At 36.9% G+C, this 17,422-nt stretch overlaps 1 protein-coding gene and 1 long non-coding RNA gene across 3 annotated transcripts; both read left to right on the top strand.

Annotated features, from left to right (window-relative positions):
- The first annotated feature begins 2,250 nt into the window (after positions 1-2,250).
- On the top strand, positions 2,251-4,614 carry LOC120493358 (uncharacterized). The gene is made up of 3 exons (XR_005625704.2): positions 2,251-2,594; positions 4,067-4,156; positions 4,252-4,614. It is a non-coding gene; the product is annotated as an uncharacterized LOC120493358 (long non-coding RNA).
- Positions 4,615-11,410: 6,796 nt separating this feature from the next.
- oser1 (oxidative stress responsive serine-rich 1) lies at positions 11,411-15,768 on the top strand. 2 transcript variants are annotated; one of them, XM_039691905.2, is made up of 5 exons: positions 11,411-11,567; positions 11,659-11,774; positions 12,190-12,295; positions 12,414-12,524; positions 14,594-15,768. In XM_039691905.2, the coding sequence occupies exons 3-5, from the start codon at positions 12,210-12,212 to the stop codon at positions 15,279-15,281; spliced, it is 885 nt and encodes a 294-aa protein (XP_039547839.1). In that variant the 5' UTR covers positions 11,411-11,567; positions 11,659-11,774; positions 12,190-12,209; the 3' UTR covers positions 15,282-15,768. The 2 variants fall into 2 exon arrangements, with proteins under 2 accessions (XP_039547839.1, XP_039547838.1); XM_039691904.2 differs by having other exon boundaries at positions 11,469-11,774.
- The last annotated feature ends 1,654 nt before the right edge of the window (positions 15,769-17,422 follow it).

Raw genomic sequence — 17,422 nt, 5'->3', positions numbered from 1 at the left:
TCATCAACAAATTTTTACAGTCACTTTTGATTCATTTAAAGGATTAGGTCACTTAAAAGAACAACTTTTGCTGATAATTTACTCACCCCATGTCATCCAAGGTGTCCATGTCTTTCTTTCTTCAGTCGAAAAGAAATTAAGGTTTTTGATGAAAACTTAAGAAATTCAGGTTTTTCTCCATTTAATGAACTTCAGTGGGAACCAAACGGTTCAAGGTCCAAATGAGAGTTTCAGTGCAGCTTCAAAGGGCTTTAAACGATTCCAGACGATGAATAAGGGTCTTATCTAGCGAAACTATCGGTCATTTGACAAATAAATAACAAAGTTTAAGTTTTATTAGCACAAATGCTCGCCTTGCTCTGTGCGTTCGTGACTCTCCTGTTCGAACTCGTTCATCAAAATGAACGAATCTTTTTTGTGTCATTTCGTTTGTTGAATGAACCAAATGACTCGAAATAAAGATTTGTTTGTTTTGATGAAAGAGTTTGAACAGGATAGTCACGAACGCACAGAGCAAGGCGAGCATTTGTGCTTATAAAACTTAAACTTTGTTATTTATTTGTCAAATTACCGATCGTTTTGCTAGATAAGACCCTTATTCATCGTCTGGTGTCGTTAAAAGCCCTTTGAACAGTTTGGAGTTTGCACTGAAACTCTCATTTGGACCTTGAACCGTTTGATTCCCATTGAAGTGCATTATATGGAGAAAATCCTGGAATGTTTTCATCAAAAACCTTAATATCTTTTCGACTGAAGAAAGAAAGACATGGACATCTTGGATGACATGGGGGAGAGTAAATTATCAGCAAATGTTTTTTTTAAAAGTGAACTACTTCTTTAATGCATTCTTCCTAATAAAAGTATTAATTTCTTTCTTTTTTTAAAAACACTAACCCTAGACCTTGGAACGGTAGTGTATATGAATGTACAATTCGACAAGTATGAGCTGTATAAGAGAAATGATGTTATTGTCATCAAGAAGTGCATCAGTGCAAGAGTCCAGCATGAATTAAATAGCAATGAATTTTAAACTATAACAAAAGATATTTTGATGAGTAGTTAGATCAGAATTTCTATCTAAAACACAATGATGTAGTTATTGTAGTATTTGATGTTATTATGTCGTCTATCTCGATATCTTTTACACAACACAGCACATAACTTTACACAAAGCACCTATTATACAGCATCACTATCACATCCAAGATCATCTTCAAAGGATGAAAGCTCAGAACATACTCCATAAATTGTGTTGAAAAGTGTGAAACCGTGTCTGCGCATACTTTTTAGGGGTCTTAGAGGTCTTTGGATCGTTTCCTTCTAATTACAAAAGAAAATATGCGTGAGAGGGACCGGCATATCAACTAATCTTTATCATGTGTCCACCATTGCCAACGGGCCCCCGGAATTTATTTTCACATCAATCCATTCCGCTCTGAGACAAGAGATATGAAGGGACCTATTCTTCTATCTATCCGTTCTTCACACCTCTTATGTAACAGGACGGATAGTATGCAATACCATAAAAAGGAAATTTCTTTCAGCTTTTGCTTCCTGCTTGAAATGAAACTCTCTGAGTGGCTTAAACTTAAACTTCGGGTATGCGTACGTAACGTGGCGCATCAACAGTCTCCTTATGCTCGGAGCATAAAGAAACCTCTGTCCCTTTATTTTGGCCCAGCATTTGTCTAATATATCACCACTCACCCATCATTCCACCCCGATCGGCCTTCTGCTTCAATCGGTGAAGTGATCTAGCCTGTGATTGACAGCTCATTTACCGCTCTGAGAAGGGCCCTTTAAGGTCCGAGAGGCCGGTGCCTGGGCAGAGAAGATGGGAAAAGTATGAAAAATATGTTTGTACTCATTGTTTCCGAAGGACTTGTGTGTTCAGGGGCCAAATGTGAGCCAATTAGTGCTACAAGGTAGAGTGGACATATTTGGAGTAGATCAAACCCTTTGCTACGGTAAGAAATGGATTAGTAAAAATGCTTTGAAGGATTTGTCATGTTTGACAACATAGAATTTCCCTCTATATTTTTTCTTCCTGAACAGTGCTCAAAGGCAAAACATGTGCAACGGGTAGTTCAGACTTGAAAGTCAGCCTAATTTCAAAGTATTTGTTGAAGTAAGGTAGCTGACCATAAAGACATATAATAGCCTATTATAAAACATTTCTATTTCAAATCAATGGTGTTCTTTTCAATTTTCTATTCATCAGAGTATCCTGAAAAAAGGTTTTCAACTACGTTTACATGCAGCCAATAACCCGTTCAAAACCAGGATATTAGCAATAACCCGTTCGCGAACGGCCATGTAAACACCGGCAAAAACCCGAATATGCTCATATCCCGGATTTTAAAATCCAGGATAATACCTGGGGTACCCCTTTTCTAACCCGATTTTTTTGTCATGTAAACACGTATCGGCATATCCCCATAGTGATTTGTGTTCTGCGCATGTTCTATTCGCAAGGAATCTTGGTCTTTTGAGTAGAGAAACTTCTCGGCGCATACAAAAATCCGCGTGCAGTATACCGGAAGTAAACATGGCGAGACCAGGCGAGACACAGCACAGCACACTTTTGGAGCGAGGTCAGTAACATTACCAGCATCAGAGCGCAAACAAAGGCGATCGCTATCTTCCCCGGACTATTCAAACCGGCGTGCTGCTGTTGTTGTCTTTGGATATAGGAAGAAGAATCTGAAATGTCCGTACGTTGACGTCTAGACGCTAACCGCGCGTCGCCGTTTACATCGGGATATTGCAATTCCATGTATACAGGAGTAACTCTCTCTGCTCACGCATGTAAACAGGTTATTCCTAATGTTTCAGAAACCCGAATAGTGACCTTAACCCGACCATAACCCGAAAATTGGCTGCATGTAAACGTAGACAGATAATAATCAGAAATGTGTCTTCAGCAGCAAATCAGAAAATAAGAATGATACCCAAAGGATCATGTAATACTGAAGCCTGGAGAAATTATCTTAAAAATTGATTAAATGTTGGGTTTAACTAACATGGACTAAGATTAATAAATGCTGTTGAAGTATTGTTCAATGTTAGTTCATGTTAACTAATGAAAGCTTATTGTAAAGTGTTACAACAATAAATTTTGTAAGTTCAACTAAGTCTGTGTTTTACCGTGATATTACCCTTGTACTGCAGTAAAATATGGCATTTGTAGAGTTAGTTCACCCAAAAATGAATCAAAAATTAAGAATAAAAGCCTAAATTCAATCTGTTCATCATATAAAGCAATCATCTCTTCAGAAAATCTGGACTTAACTGCTCAATTCATATATGGATTATTTTTATGATCTCTTTTTGAACTTTTTGAAGTGTCAACGACAACGTAGTAGTTGCGGATCTGTCAATGGAGGGAAAGAAATCACACAGATTAAAAAAAAAAAAAATCTTAATTTGTGTTCCGAACGTTGAACGAAAGTCGAGTTTGGAACGACAGGAGGGCGAGTAATTACATTTTTGGGTGATCTATCCCTTCAATGCCTATTAAAAGCAAAGAACTAAGCCATTCATCTCGCTCTTTTGCACCTGCTAGGACATATTACAAGTTAATAATAACCCTACTTTATTAGCAGACTGACTGAACAACTCAATATGATTCATTCAGTCCTTATTATCTTCATTAATCAGCATGACTGGTATGTATGACCCACATTCTGTTCTCTAGTATAACATGCTACTTAGGTTGACATGACACCCTTGTAGTGACCGATTCCAGATGTTTGACAGATTTTTCAAACAGACTATGTGACTAGACAGCAAAGAATGAGGCATATTTGCCAGACCAACAAGATGGAGACATTAACTTAGAGAAAGCCATAAAAAGTTATGAGGTGATTTTAATGCACACTTTAGAGGATACTGAATGAATTAATGCTTGCTTTTTAGTAGTTGCCTTTATTTGTCTCTCTAAGGCCCTGTTTACTCCTGGTATTAAGATATGTTTAGGTCGAGGTGTAAGCAAGGTCTAAAACGTTTTGAGTTTGTTCACTTTCCTCCACTTCCAGAGGTAATCGAAAATTATTTTGTCCATTAGATGGAAAACCCATACATATACCCGTCCTCCTTAAAGAAATTAGGTGGTTGAAAGTGGACAAAGATGGATTAAAACACCAGGCGTGAACAGGTAGGCCTATGTGTCTCCCTCGTAAACTTGCGATCGATCAAAATGTATCTTAATAGCAGGTGTCTAAGTGTGAGATGGAGTCTCTTTTTGTTCAGACTGCATGAGAACCTGGAAAAGGTCCATTCTAGAAAGCCCTTCTGCCTCCGCAGGACGTCTGTAATGATGCCTGACTTGAAGGGGAACCAGCTGACCTCGCATCCTTCCGCCATCCGGAACTGAATCGCTCCCTACAGCAATCCCACAAATGTTCCATGTTGTCAGAATGTCTTAAATCCAATTGGATCAAAAACATGGGCAGAAAGCCCAGAACTTTGTAAAGAACACCGCTTTGTTCATGCAGAATGAGAATATTTTCCAGCATCCAAGTTTTGTTTAAGAGCATAGGGTGTAAACACCAGCATTCCCATGTTATAATGGCAAGAGTCTGCTCTTTTTAGATCTCATTCAAGAATCAACAAAGTCTCCAGTGTTTTTTTTTTCTTTCTTAAAATGTATGTGAAGAAAGAAACTGAGAAAATGAGAGAAATGTTGACATCACTCTTAAAAATAAAGGTTCTTTATTGGCATCTATGGTTCCATGAAGAACCTTTCAAGGTTCTTTATAGTGGAAAAGGGTTCCTTAGATTATTAAAATGTTCTTTACACTAAGGAAAAAAGTCCTTTTATAAGAACAGTTTACTTAAAGGAGTAGTTCACTTTTCAAAAGACTTTTGCTGATAATTTACTCATCCAAGATGTCCATGTCTTTCTTTCTTCAGTCGAAAAAAAATTAAGGTTTTTGATGAAAACTTTCCAGGATTTTCTCCATATAATGGAATTCAATGGGAACCAAACAGTTCAAGGTCCAAAAGACAGTTTCAGTGCAAACTGTTAAAAGGGCTTTAAATGATTTCAGACGATGAATAAGGGTCGTATCACGTGAAACGATCGCGCATTTAAACGAACAATTTCGTTTTATAAGCTCAAATGCTTGCCTTGCTCTGTTCTGTGATGCACATGACTCTCCTGTTCAAACTCGTTCATCAAAATGAATCGTTTAAAGCCCTTTGAACAGTTTGCACTGAAACTGTCTTTTGGACCTTGAACCGTTTGGTTCCCAATGAAGTCATCTTGGATGACATGGGGGTGAATAAATTATCAGCTAAAGTTTTTTTGTTTTTGTTTTTAAAGTGAATTACTCCTTTAAAGATTCTTTGGGGAACCAAAAACGGGATCTTCAATGGTAAAAAAAAACTCCTTTTGGGACCTTTATTTTTAAGAGTGTACAAAAAAAATGTGGATATCAGCAGAGATAATTTAGTCTTGGAAGAATTTGATGAGAAATGTTCAAGTTGTCTGACTTGGTCTGATCATTTCTGGTGAGTGTCCAAATACATTTAGGCGCTACTCTATCAGGCAGAAACCAGATATGAGATGCCATTTGTGATTTTCCTTTCCTGTGGGTTGAAATGAGATTTCAAGGGAGAAACATCTAAGTCCAGAGCAGAACCTCATCTCCCAGCGTGGCTCTCCTTTCCTTGTACCTCCTCTTTGCGGCAGTATGCTGGTATTCCTGTGGGAATCTCTTTCCTCTCAGGAAGCAGGTTTCCTTTCAGAGTCAATAAGCCTTTCTGCTCAGACCCCAGCCCAGCGTGTGCACTCACATGTACAGCAGTGTGTATGCGTAGGTCTGACCGGCAGCTGTGGGTGTGTGGGCTCTTAGGAGCCGCTTGTTTGAAGGGTTGGAGGACATTCCACCATCAACTGCTTTGTTCCAGCACAGAGTAGTGAAAATACTCCATTATTTAAACTACAGATTAATAGCCATCAAACAAAGCAAGCATCACTATTAATGCTCCTACAAAAGATAGAGTTTGATCATTTGTCTATTGTAATTTGCTATAATTTGTCTATTGTCTATTGTTAAAACTACCACTGCTTCTGTCTTGATAATAGCACATAACTTTGATTTTAGCAAATGCAGCAAAATATTTAACGAGTATGATTTAAAATTGTTGCAGCTAGACGCTTAAAACCCAATTATTGACACCAAGCACTGCACAACCCTTGTGTTATGTTGCGGGTCAATTTGACCCGTTTACATTTTCTAGTAAATGTTAACATTTGTTTTTTTTTTTTTTTGATATTTTGTGAGTTTTTCTCATTTATCATCATGAACATGCATGCAAAGTTTCAACATGCTGATGTGTTGTGACATACAGTATATATATATATATATATATATATAGAAAATTTCAAATGGCACTTAGAGGCTTTTGCATCTGAACTCTTCATATATATATATATATATATATATATATACAGTATATGTATATATATATATATATATATATATATATATGGATTGGTGACTCTCATAAATGCATAAAGTCACTTTTTCCACCAACCATGGATCTCAAGCTTTAGAGGATGGACCAAGATTGAATATTTTCCCATCCTGTTATCTGAAAAGCATGACCATCAATATTATTCGCTTTGGAACCAAGCATAAAGAGTCACAAGTGAATTGTGACTGTGCCCAGGACAAGCTTGTAAAATGTAATCTTTCATTTAATGTTTATTTCTCATACCCCCCCAGCAGCCAAAAATAATATAACTGAATATTCCAGCTAGTGGAGAAGGCTTGCACTGAAATTGTCCATTTAAGGCAGTTAAGTCACATTCTTACTTCAGTGTTTTCATAACCTTCCTCAGCTATTATTATATAAATTAAATTATTTAATAAACCCGAATTATTTAGGTATGCAGACACTAAGAATCATCAGACACCCAGATAAAAGATGGAAACCTACTAACCCTGCCAATGGGCTCTATGCACGGCGGTATTTCCGGTGAAGCATTAGGGATGCTCGATAACTTCCGCCGATCGTAGAGTCCAATGCAATACCGAGAATTTATATTGAATTTTATACTCCATGGTTATGCTAAAGAAACATTAGTCACAAAAACAGATAAAACAGACACCCCTCGTTGTGTTTATGCTTCTTTTTAAAATTATATTAAATAAATATAACTAGGCTATATATAAAATTACATCTAAACGTACGTTTCATTTCAAAGACTGGAGGACAGTAAATTTTGAAGACTCTGCCATAATCCCGTTTTCCTCGGTTTTCCTCCGCTTTAATCTCCACAACCGGAAATGGACGAGCATCCTTGCGTCAAATGCGGAATTTATGCGTGCATATAGCCCATTAGCCTAGTGACTGGGGTTACATTTCATTTCATTAGTGGTGCTTGCTGAAGAAACTTCACTACTGTTGCTCATACGTAAGCTTAGGGAACTTGGCATACCACACTAGCAATCCCCTAGCAACGTCGTGACAAATACCCAGAACACCCTAGCAACCACCCAAACACCTTAGCAATTACCCCACAGCAAAACTCTTAAAGGGATAGTTCAGCCAAAAACAAAAATTCTGTCTACTATCACTTTTAAACCCGTAAGAGTTTCAATCATTATTGGAACACAAATGAATATATTTTTGATTAAATCTGGTTAATTCTCGTGTTACGCAGCACATTTAAGCTTCCGCAAGAACCAATGAGGTTCAATCTTGTGCTACGCATCACATTTGAGCTTCAGCAAGAACCAATGAGGTTCATTCTCGTGTTACACATCACGTTTGAGCTTCCATAAGAACCAATGAGGTTCAATCTCGTGTTACGCATCACGTTTGAGCTTCAGCAAGAACCAATGAGGTTCATTCTTGTGTTACGCATCACATTTCAGCTTCAGCAAGAACCAATGAGGTTCATTCTTGTGTTACACATCACGTTTTTGCTTCCATAAGAACCAATGAGGTTCAATCTCATGTTACGCATCACGTTTGAGCTTCAGCAAGAACCAATGAGGTTTGTTTGCACGAGCCAAGCAGGTTTGGTTGAGCTTGTTTATGTTTGCTGATCAATGTTTAAATGTAAATGATGAACAGATTTAATTTAGGGTTTCATTCAAAGTTGAGTCGAAATTGATTGAGATGAAAGAAAGTCTTACAGGTTTGGAACAACATGAGGGCGAGTAAATAATGACAGAATTTTCATTTGAATTATTGAACTATCCCTTTAAGTCTTTAAGCAGCACAACAATCTCAAATCTACAGTATGTGGGCAGGAAAGCCTTTACGTTTCAGCACACAACCTCAACATCCATAAAAACCTCATGAGAGAGCTGAAATCTGATGATTTTAAAGAAAGCTGCGTAAAATCCCTCCTCCGTTGCAAGCCCATCACACGGGCGCCAGAGTGAAAGCGCTGGAAGAAAAGGCTGCCATTGTGTTAATGAATAGAGGCCTGTAATATGCACCATGCTTTGACATTTCTATAAATTGAGAAATGATGGTTTATAAAGCCAATACGTTTGTTTTCACAAGCATTTGGACTAGAATGAAGGCTCCTCAAAGAACCTCAAGAGCTCAACAATGCAGTGTTTGTCTTTGCCTGGCCAAGTAGAAATGACTAAACTGAAAGATAAAATCTAAACATTTCATTATTACCCATCACTGGGCTTTCAGTGGTACTGTTTGGGCTTCAATCTTTCAAGCTCGGATAAACTGTCGTCCATCAGCTGTAATTGTGAAGCCCAGAATTCCTGTTTGTGTTTAACAATGTAATGTGATATGTGGGGTAAAATTCAATAAGATGAGGAATTTGTTTCGATTGGGAGGAACCTCGTTCCTGATTACTGCAGAGAACAGATCATCGTTTCAACACATGACAGATTGCAAAAGGCTCCTTTATTTAAACGTTGCTCTTCACAGGCAAACACGTGCACTACAGCGCCATCTGCAGGCCATAGCGAGAAACTGCAGCATTGTCCAAAATCTAGTAAACAGACAATTTTAATGGTCAACAAAAAAGCAAATAATCAAATTGTATCAACCAGGGCTGCGTTTCTTCAAAAGCACATTGAGCTAAGTTGATCATATGAAGCTAGTGGTTCTACAATCTACTTGCTTTTGAGAAACGCAGTCCATTTCTGTGTTGGGTAAATAAAAAAGTCATTAATTTCAGTGTTGGGTAAATAAAAAAGTCATTAATTGCTAGCCACTAACATCTTAAACGGTGTAATTAGATTGATACTAATTACTCTCCCCAAAGTATTGGATTACTATTAATATTTTTAAATTTGTATTATTTATTTAAAAGGGACAATGCACATCATTTGACATTTTTTGTTTACACTGAAAATGTCAATGCGCCAGAGTTAGCAGAAAAGCGAATTTTCATCTGTTGTCCCTTGGCAGGTCAACACATCATATTACATTAATAAATAAAAAGACTACATGAGAAATAGAAACAATTAAGACAGAAAAGGGGAGATAAAAGAGAAAGAAGCAAATAGAATAATTAAATAAGTACAGTAAAGAAGGGCAAATTGCAGTTTTGATTATTTTTAATTCATCTGTTTAATGTGAATTTAAATGATAGATAGATGGTGCTTTCTCTGAGTTCAGTAGGAAGACGGTTCCAATGATTTCGGCCCGTAATTGAGAAGACTGGCCAAACTTACGTCTAAACGGTAGGCTAACACAGTCTCCCCTAGTGGTTGCTCTAGCTGCCACTGCTGTTCTTCTGTTGCATAAATTTAAGTTACTTTTATAAATCACATACCAACCTCCACCAGTTGAACAATAGAAGGATAGACATGAACCTGGTCTTTTAATGCTTTCAAATAAACTATAAAATATTACAAATATAAAATTGCGTACATTTTTCTTGAACAGACCAACGTAATGATATAATGTAGCCTCTAATACGTGTATACACTCTCAGCTAAAAAGGCACAAAAGCTGTCACTGGGGCTGTACCTTTTCAAAAGATACACTTTTGTACCTAAAGGCTGCATATTTTAATGGCACATAATATTAGCACCTGAAATGCACATATTAGCTCCCGAAATGTACATATTAGCACCTAATATGTACATTTTAGCATCTGAAATGTACATATTAGCACCTAAAATGAACATATTAGCACCTAAAATAAATATAAGCACCTGAAATGTACATAGCACCTAAAATGTACATATTAGCACCTGAAATGTACATATTAGCTCATGAAATGTACATATTCGCACCTAAAATGTACATATTAGCACCTGAAATATACATATTAGCTCATACAATGTATTAGCTCAGGAAATGTACATATTCGCACCTAAAATGTACATATTAGCACCTGAAATGTACATATTAGCTCATAAAATGTACATATTAGCTCATGAAATGCACATATTAGCACCTAAAATGTACATATTAGCTCCTGAAATGTACATATTAGCACCTAAAATGTACATATTAGCTCATGAAATGTACATATTAGCACCTAAAATTAACATATTAGCACCTAAAATGTAAATATTAGCACCTGAAATGTACATATTAGCTCATGAAATGTACATATTAGCACCTAAAATATAGGTGTATGTGTATATTACATCTTTTTTCTATGACATGTTTATAAAAGCTACTTAAATGATTAATCCTGGCTTAAGACCTGTCTGTGAAACTCTAAAAGTCTTGGCATTAGCCATTACAATTTAAATTTCACAGCTCATTTCCCTTAAGATATTATTATGTTTTCTGCAAGATCAAACCCAATCATGAATAGAGGGATGAGGAAAGTGGAAGATAAAAAGGTTTTTTTTTTTTTTTTTTTTTACAAGGAGTATTTGTGCCACAAGCGCAACACTTGGTCTGCATGTGAGATCCTGTCCACACATGACATTGGGGTTTTAGGGCTTCCTATGGCTTTCTCCAAACATAAACTCATGCATGTGTGGAAAAAAGTAAACAAGACAAGAGCTCACCAAACTTTTTCCATTCCTCAGGGATCTGGCTTTAATGTGCTTTGCATCTGGTAATGTTTTTTTGTACAGTAGTATAAGTGGTTCTTCCATGGCAGCCTTGCTATAAATTCCAGCTTTATGATACACTTTGTGTCTGGCTTCTTTACAACTCAAAGCTTCCTGTTCAACTGCAAGCAGGCTTTGCAAGGAGCCCAAATGAAGAGACAATTCAGTTGATCACCACAAGAGGACACCAGTCAGCAATGCGCACTGCTTCTGATTATAGGAACACAATAATGGCTGAGATAGCAGTGTAGAAAATGGTCTTAGTTCTTTATAAAAAAATATATTTATATTATTGCACATACATATTTTATTATTCCACTTTATATATTTGAAATGTTATTGCATCCTTTACAAAAAAAAAAAAATCAATTAAAAGGCACAACCCGAGAAACTTCTAGGAGCACTTTCGTAATCTAGTGACGTTTGTGCGTACGTGTAGTACGTCATCAAGATCTGCGTTGTTGCAGAGTCACTCTTGGGTTGAGTGTAAACATGAGACGAGCGAGAGAAAAATCTAGAATATTGTGTATGCATTATTGAATACTTCCAATAATTGTGAGTAGTTACTACATTTACGTAGTATCTAGGTCAAGTTATGCCCGACGACAGCCTGTTATCGGTCGATTTAATGCGAGTTTTTTCACAGATATCGTTTCTGCATGCTAACTGGCTAACGTTAGCTTTGTGAGCACACAGACCCTCATAACAGGAGAAACAAGCTCCTATATGTCTAGGCTTTACACGGGGTTTGGTCCTTTGGCCGTGAGTATATTTCTCTAATGGTCCATTTTGTTGATGTATTTTATTCAAGCAAAATTGACGATGTAAACCGCGCCACCTTGATGGACTCGATGCTAAGCTAAACTTCATTATGCGAATTGTGTGTATGTTATCAGCGTTTCACAACATGAGACAAAACCTGTCAACTAACGTTACGTTACTGCAGTGTGGTGAAAAATTTGTGTTAGAGGAAATTATACAATGTTGGAGTGTATTTGAAAAAAGCAATTAAGTTAATATTGTATAGTATAGTTTTTATAACCTTTGCAAATATTTAAAAAGTACCTGAAATAGTGTGTTAATGTTATTGAGATCTATAGGTAGTAACTTAATACAAGTATTTGCGTTTGTCATGATAACTGCTCACTTGTATTATTCTCTATGGTTTTGGTTTCAGTTTTAAGGCTGTCTAACATTATGGCTGCTGTGGAGAAAGTAGAAAAGGAGTGTGAGGAGGAGACCCTGCAGACCGCTTTTAAGAAACTGCGTGTGGATGCTGAAAGGTTTGTTGCCTTTTCATTTGTTTCAGCTCCAGATTGTCATACAAGTGAAGTGGATGCTCATAATTTTGGCAGAGAGGGTTTTTGTACTCTGCGAATAATTGCACGTTTTTCTTTCCAGTTCCACAAACACAGTCCGCGTCTCTGAGTCTTTGGCTTCCAGATTGGTTGTTCGAGGCAGTCCGGACGGAGCCAAATCCAAGATGACCTCCTCGAAAGATAACTGGCTTGGGTAGGAACCTCTTAAAGATTCCCAAATCAACCCTAAAAAAGCCTGATATATGAAAAATCAGGCCACCCTTAAAAATATTCTTGTTTGCCGTAACCCGACCGACCCTGTCAATTTAGGGCCGACCCAATTTTTTATTTTTTTTCCCTTTTAGTCCGACCGACTTGCCGGTTGTAACTTGCGTTCAGACCGACCGATTTTTTTTTTTTTTTACTCTTCAAACGACTAATTCAAATTCCATAAAATGATATTTTAGTTAGTATTGTGAAAGTTGCTTATGTCTACAAACGTAGGCTACGTTCTTTCTTTTAAATAAAAACCCGTGGCGTCATAGTCATCTGATTATGTTTACACGATTGGTTTACCCGTGTCACACTGTCTATAAGGCTTATACGTTCGCTTCGTTTCATTCAGTGTTCCCGCTTGGTAAACCCGGTATTAAATGGGCTGAATATCAACCATTTCTATATATAATAATAATATTAAACAATTTGTCTGATGCAATTTTGCTATTCGCAGTCCAGAAGAGAGAGAGAGCGATCTCTCACCCGGAGCCACAGCGCGAACAACATGACAGCCCTGCTTAATGAGTGACAATGAGGACAGAACGTGGTTACCTACACTTTAGATCTGGGATATTATTCTAATTGTATTTTAGATTTCCGCTTTCAAAGATTATAAAAAGATATTTGAGATGAAACCATTACAGACGCATTCTCCCTTCACAGCGTTGCGCTGTCATTTCTTCCTAAAACCCAAACGTACCGTCAGAATCAGCACGATCGGTAATTGTTGTAAAATGCAGTCTGTACTGTTGCTAAACTGCGTACGGGTTCAATCATTAAAAGAGCTATTAAAAGCACAAAAGTCTGCGCAAGAGACGCTGTTCACAAGGTGATGCGTGCTCCGAAATGCACTGCAACGGGACAAGAAAAGTAGGCTATAGCCTCATTTTGGGCTTCATGTGCGCAGCTAAACTATCAAATATACATAAAATCTAAAATGACCTGCTCTGAGATTCATTTAAACACAGTTTATGTCTTAAATGGATGTGAATAGTTGGGAGGATATGGTGGTGCATCAGTCATCTGTTAGATCCGCACTCGGTCTTAAAGGGGCAGTAGTCTAATAAACATGTGACGATTGAGCCAGTAATGGGAATCAAACACAACAAAAGGCAGAGAAAAATCACTCGCAGCTCTTGAATTATTAACTTAAACTTTAATAAGCATTAATCTAACTATGATAAACCATGCAGTGTCATTTTACATTTGATTTACAAAATTAAATTTCTTTTCAGACAGCGCAACACGCTTAACTGAAAAGTAGCTAATTTTAGACCTTTCTGAAATTAAAGCACTGTGTATATAGGCTTATTTTTTATCTTTGTTTAATTGTATTCTTTGTTTCACCATGTGTTTGTACTTGTTTTTGCTTATATCTCATGTATTTGGGGAAAAAAAGCCTGCACACTGCTGCATAACAAATACAGTAGATATTTATTCATTTTGTGACTGGCCTAAAAACGTAACCGGTTGTAGGTTGCAATAACACCTAGTGGTGGATGCACAGTTTGAAGACCCAGTCAGTGACGTCACAGTAGCCTATGCAATTAAAAAAAAAAAAATTCATGATCACCATGACCAAAATTTTACTTTTTTTTTTACACTGAATCCTGGAGAAAAAAAAATATAGACCTACCTACCGACCCTTTTTTTAAAAAAAAATTGCTGTTACTGCAAACCAAAATATTTTTAAGGATGGCCTCAGTTTGAATTTTTGTTTTTAAATAGAGCTTATTGAACCTTAAGATGATATTTTATTTAAAAATATAAAGTAAAAGGTTTGGTTATCATATTTGATACTTCAGGCATTTATGTCTGCGTTTTGATCTCGTGGACTGCAATGAGGTGCTACTGAAAAATAAGGGTAGAAGGCATGTAGTAGATCATGTGATCAATGTTAGAGACATTAGAAATTCATGTATCGTATATGATACAGTAGGCTTTACAGATAATATAAAAAATATACTAGTAAAAATATATGTTTTCACCTTTTACTTTTCACTATAGATGTACGAGAAAGTCATCCAGAGGAATTGTGAGAAGCCAGCGACGCAGACGATCAAAATCTCCGATCCTTCATCCTCCGAAGTTTACCTACTGCAGCAAAATGTCCCCTCCTCCTGGACACCTGAAACACAAGACCCCGCCAGAGCCCGACGACACCAGCGGCGTCAAGAAAGAAGTGGCGTTCTCCGCCCCGTGCTCCACTGTATTCGGGGTCGTTGGGTATGAAACCCATCTCCCTTATCCCAAGGGTCAGGAATCGCCCCTCAGTCCGAGAAAGCCGTCGGATGACGAGAGCTCTCCCGAAAACAGGCCCGCTTTAGGATGTGGGCCGGGGTCTCAGGAGGCGGGCGAAGGTAAGGCTGTTCCGCCTGACTTTAAAACTCTGTCCAAGTTGCAGGAAGCCGGTCAGTGCCCGTGTGGGCAACGAGAATGCCATTGTCCTGGTTGGCAGGGGGTCGAGGTTTACTCATTCACCGGCCTTCGTGACGTGATCTCCGAATGTGAACTTCCGAACAGCAGAACTTCCATCGGGAGTAATAACGGATCTTCCAGCTCCCCTCGTTCTTGTTCCGAACAGGCCCGCGCCTACGTGGATGACATCACAATAGAGGACCTTTCCGGATACATGGAATATTACCTTTACATCCCCAAGAAGATGTCGCACATGGCCGAGATGATGTACACCTGAAAAACGAAAATTAACGAAGTATCATTAAAGATGGATAATGGGTACTTTTAAGAAAAAAAAACATTGATTTATTTAAAAAGAATAATAAGAAATAGTAATGAAGATGTTATCTAAAAGCAGTTCTACTTGCATTGAGGATTTCTGATGTTTGTTCTTTATCCAGAACATCCGGACAACACGTGCTGACTAAGAATCATGGGAGCATGACTCATTCTGTGATTTACTGCTAACTTTTCTTTGTTTTTGTTTGATTTATCTTGATAACTGTAATGTTTGGTTTACATTTTAAAGTTGCCAAAGGTCTATTCTAGAGACTGCAGGTTTGATTTCACTGATATATGCAAACTTCCACAATGCCATTGCCATGTAATAATTCTGTTCACCATGACCGAGGCTGTGATGTCATCTTAATTTTCAATAAAACGGCATTTTGGGGATTGTTCATGACTTTGTTGTCTTGGACATCTTGCTTTGTGTCTTACTGCTGCTTGGCTTTTGTGACTGATTTACCAAGATGTTTTATTTCTGTAGGAAAGAAATAATCAACTATATTGCTACATGTATTTTAATTAGGGCTGGACAATGATTAATCGCATCCAAAATAAAAGTTTGTGTTTACATAATATATGTGTGTGTACTGTGTTTAATTATTTTGTATATTAAAAAATCACACACGTGCATGTATATATTTAGGAAAAATGTGTTATTAATACTGTATATAAAATATGAATATTTATATTTAATATAAATTATATATAAATCTATATACATGAAAATATTTCTTAAATATATACACGCATGTGTGTGATTTTTTTTATATGAAAAATAATTATACACACACATATATTATATAAACCCAAACTTTTATTTTGGATTAATTGTGATTTATCCTTGCCCAGCCCTAATTTTAAGTAATAAATTGGTAGTCGAATTTTAGTCAAAACAATTTTAAGTTTTTGCACTACTTTGATGTCTTCACCCATAAATGACTTTAAGAAGAAGAAAATAGTAATTAAAATGAATAAAAGTTTATAAAAAATAACATGATGCATTATAACAGTGGAAAGGTTATAATGTATTAGTAGTTATACTTGAATGGGTTCATTATGCAAACAACCTTCAGTTTTTATTTTTACTACATAAAGATAGCTGTCACATGGAGAGGGGCTTCCTCTTTAAAACATCCCATTTGTTCTGACGTAAACTGGAATGAAACGACCTGATAATCCAGTGTGTACAGTACTAGTACTCTTTTATTACAAGAAAACAGAGCACTGCATTGAAATATAACATGAAAGGGAGAAAGAAAAAACATTAGCGTCTCAATCGTTAAGAATTGTTAAGAAACGTGTTATTCAATTTAACTAGTACTCCATTTTTGTGTAAACCTCAAAAAACAAGTCATTTTCTGACGGAATTTTAATCATCTTCCTGTAATGGACACTAGAGGGCGACACTGGATCATTCCTTCACCTTCACGCAGGGCTTCTGTTTAACACGGTAAGTAAACTTAATTTTGTGAGCCATTAGAGACCATACAGTGATTTCGAATATCAATAACATGCATATTAATGATATATAATATGAAATGACCTGTTTAGTAGCTGATAGGAGCTCCTTGTTGTACTTTTTGACACGAGATAAAACTGAAATGGTTTATGGACATCTCACTTAACGTTACCGTAATCACATAACCACAACATCTGCATAACATTACATGATATTAAGACCACATAATTGTGCCTTTTTCCCCGCGTCTGGTACTGGGTCTCGAAAAAAAAAAATGATGTTAAATCTCGATCTGGATATCAGCTTCTCCTTATTTCAATTTGAATTTCAACTTGATTGGAAATTCTGCAATAAACGGAGCATTTTCTGTTTTAGGTCTTTCTGGTTCTCGAATTGACAGGATTTGGTCTTGGGCCTCAAGTTTCGATGTAAGGATGGGCCCACTCAAGGATGGGCAGACCAAAGGTAGGATAATTATATTAATATTCAACCGTTCAAACCCCCATTACTGTCAAGTCACCTTTATTTCTGTAGGGCTTTTTACAATACAGCTGAAGTCAGCTCAGTGTTGATTCAGTTCCATTGAAAATCATCAATTATTTAATCATTTCCTCTATAAAGCAGTTCTGCAG

Source organism: Pimephales promelas, chromosome 8, assembly GCF_988280905.1.
Source record: "Pimephales promelas chromosome 8, fPimPro1.hap1.1, whole genome shotgun sequence".
Classification (NCBI taxonomy): Eukaryota; Metazoa; Chordata; class Actinopteri; order Cypriniformes; family Leuciscidae; genus Pimephales; species Pimephales promelas.
This window is presented reverse-complemented; position numbering and strand designations above follow the sequence as displayed.

Excerpts from the sequence above, each read along its gene's own strand:
- oser1 (XM_039691905.2), top strand. The coding sequence starts at position 12,210 with ATGGCTGCTGTGGAGAAAGTAGAAAAGGAGTGTGAGGAGGAGACCCTG. Across the intron at positions 12,296-12,413 it reads CTGCGTGTGGATGCTGAAAG|TTCCACAAACACAGTCCGCG; the intron begins GTTTGTTGCCTT and ends TTTTCTTTCCAG. Across the intron at positions 12,525-14,593 it reads TCGAAAGATAACTGGCTTGG|ATGTACGAGAAAGTCATCCA; the intron begins GTAGGAACCTCT and ends TTTTCACTATAG.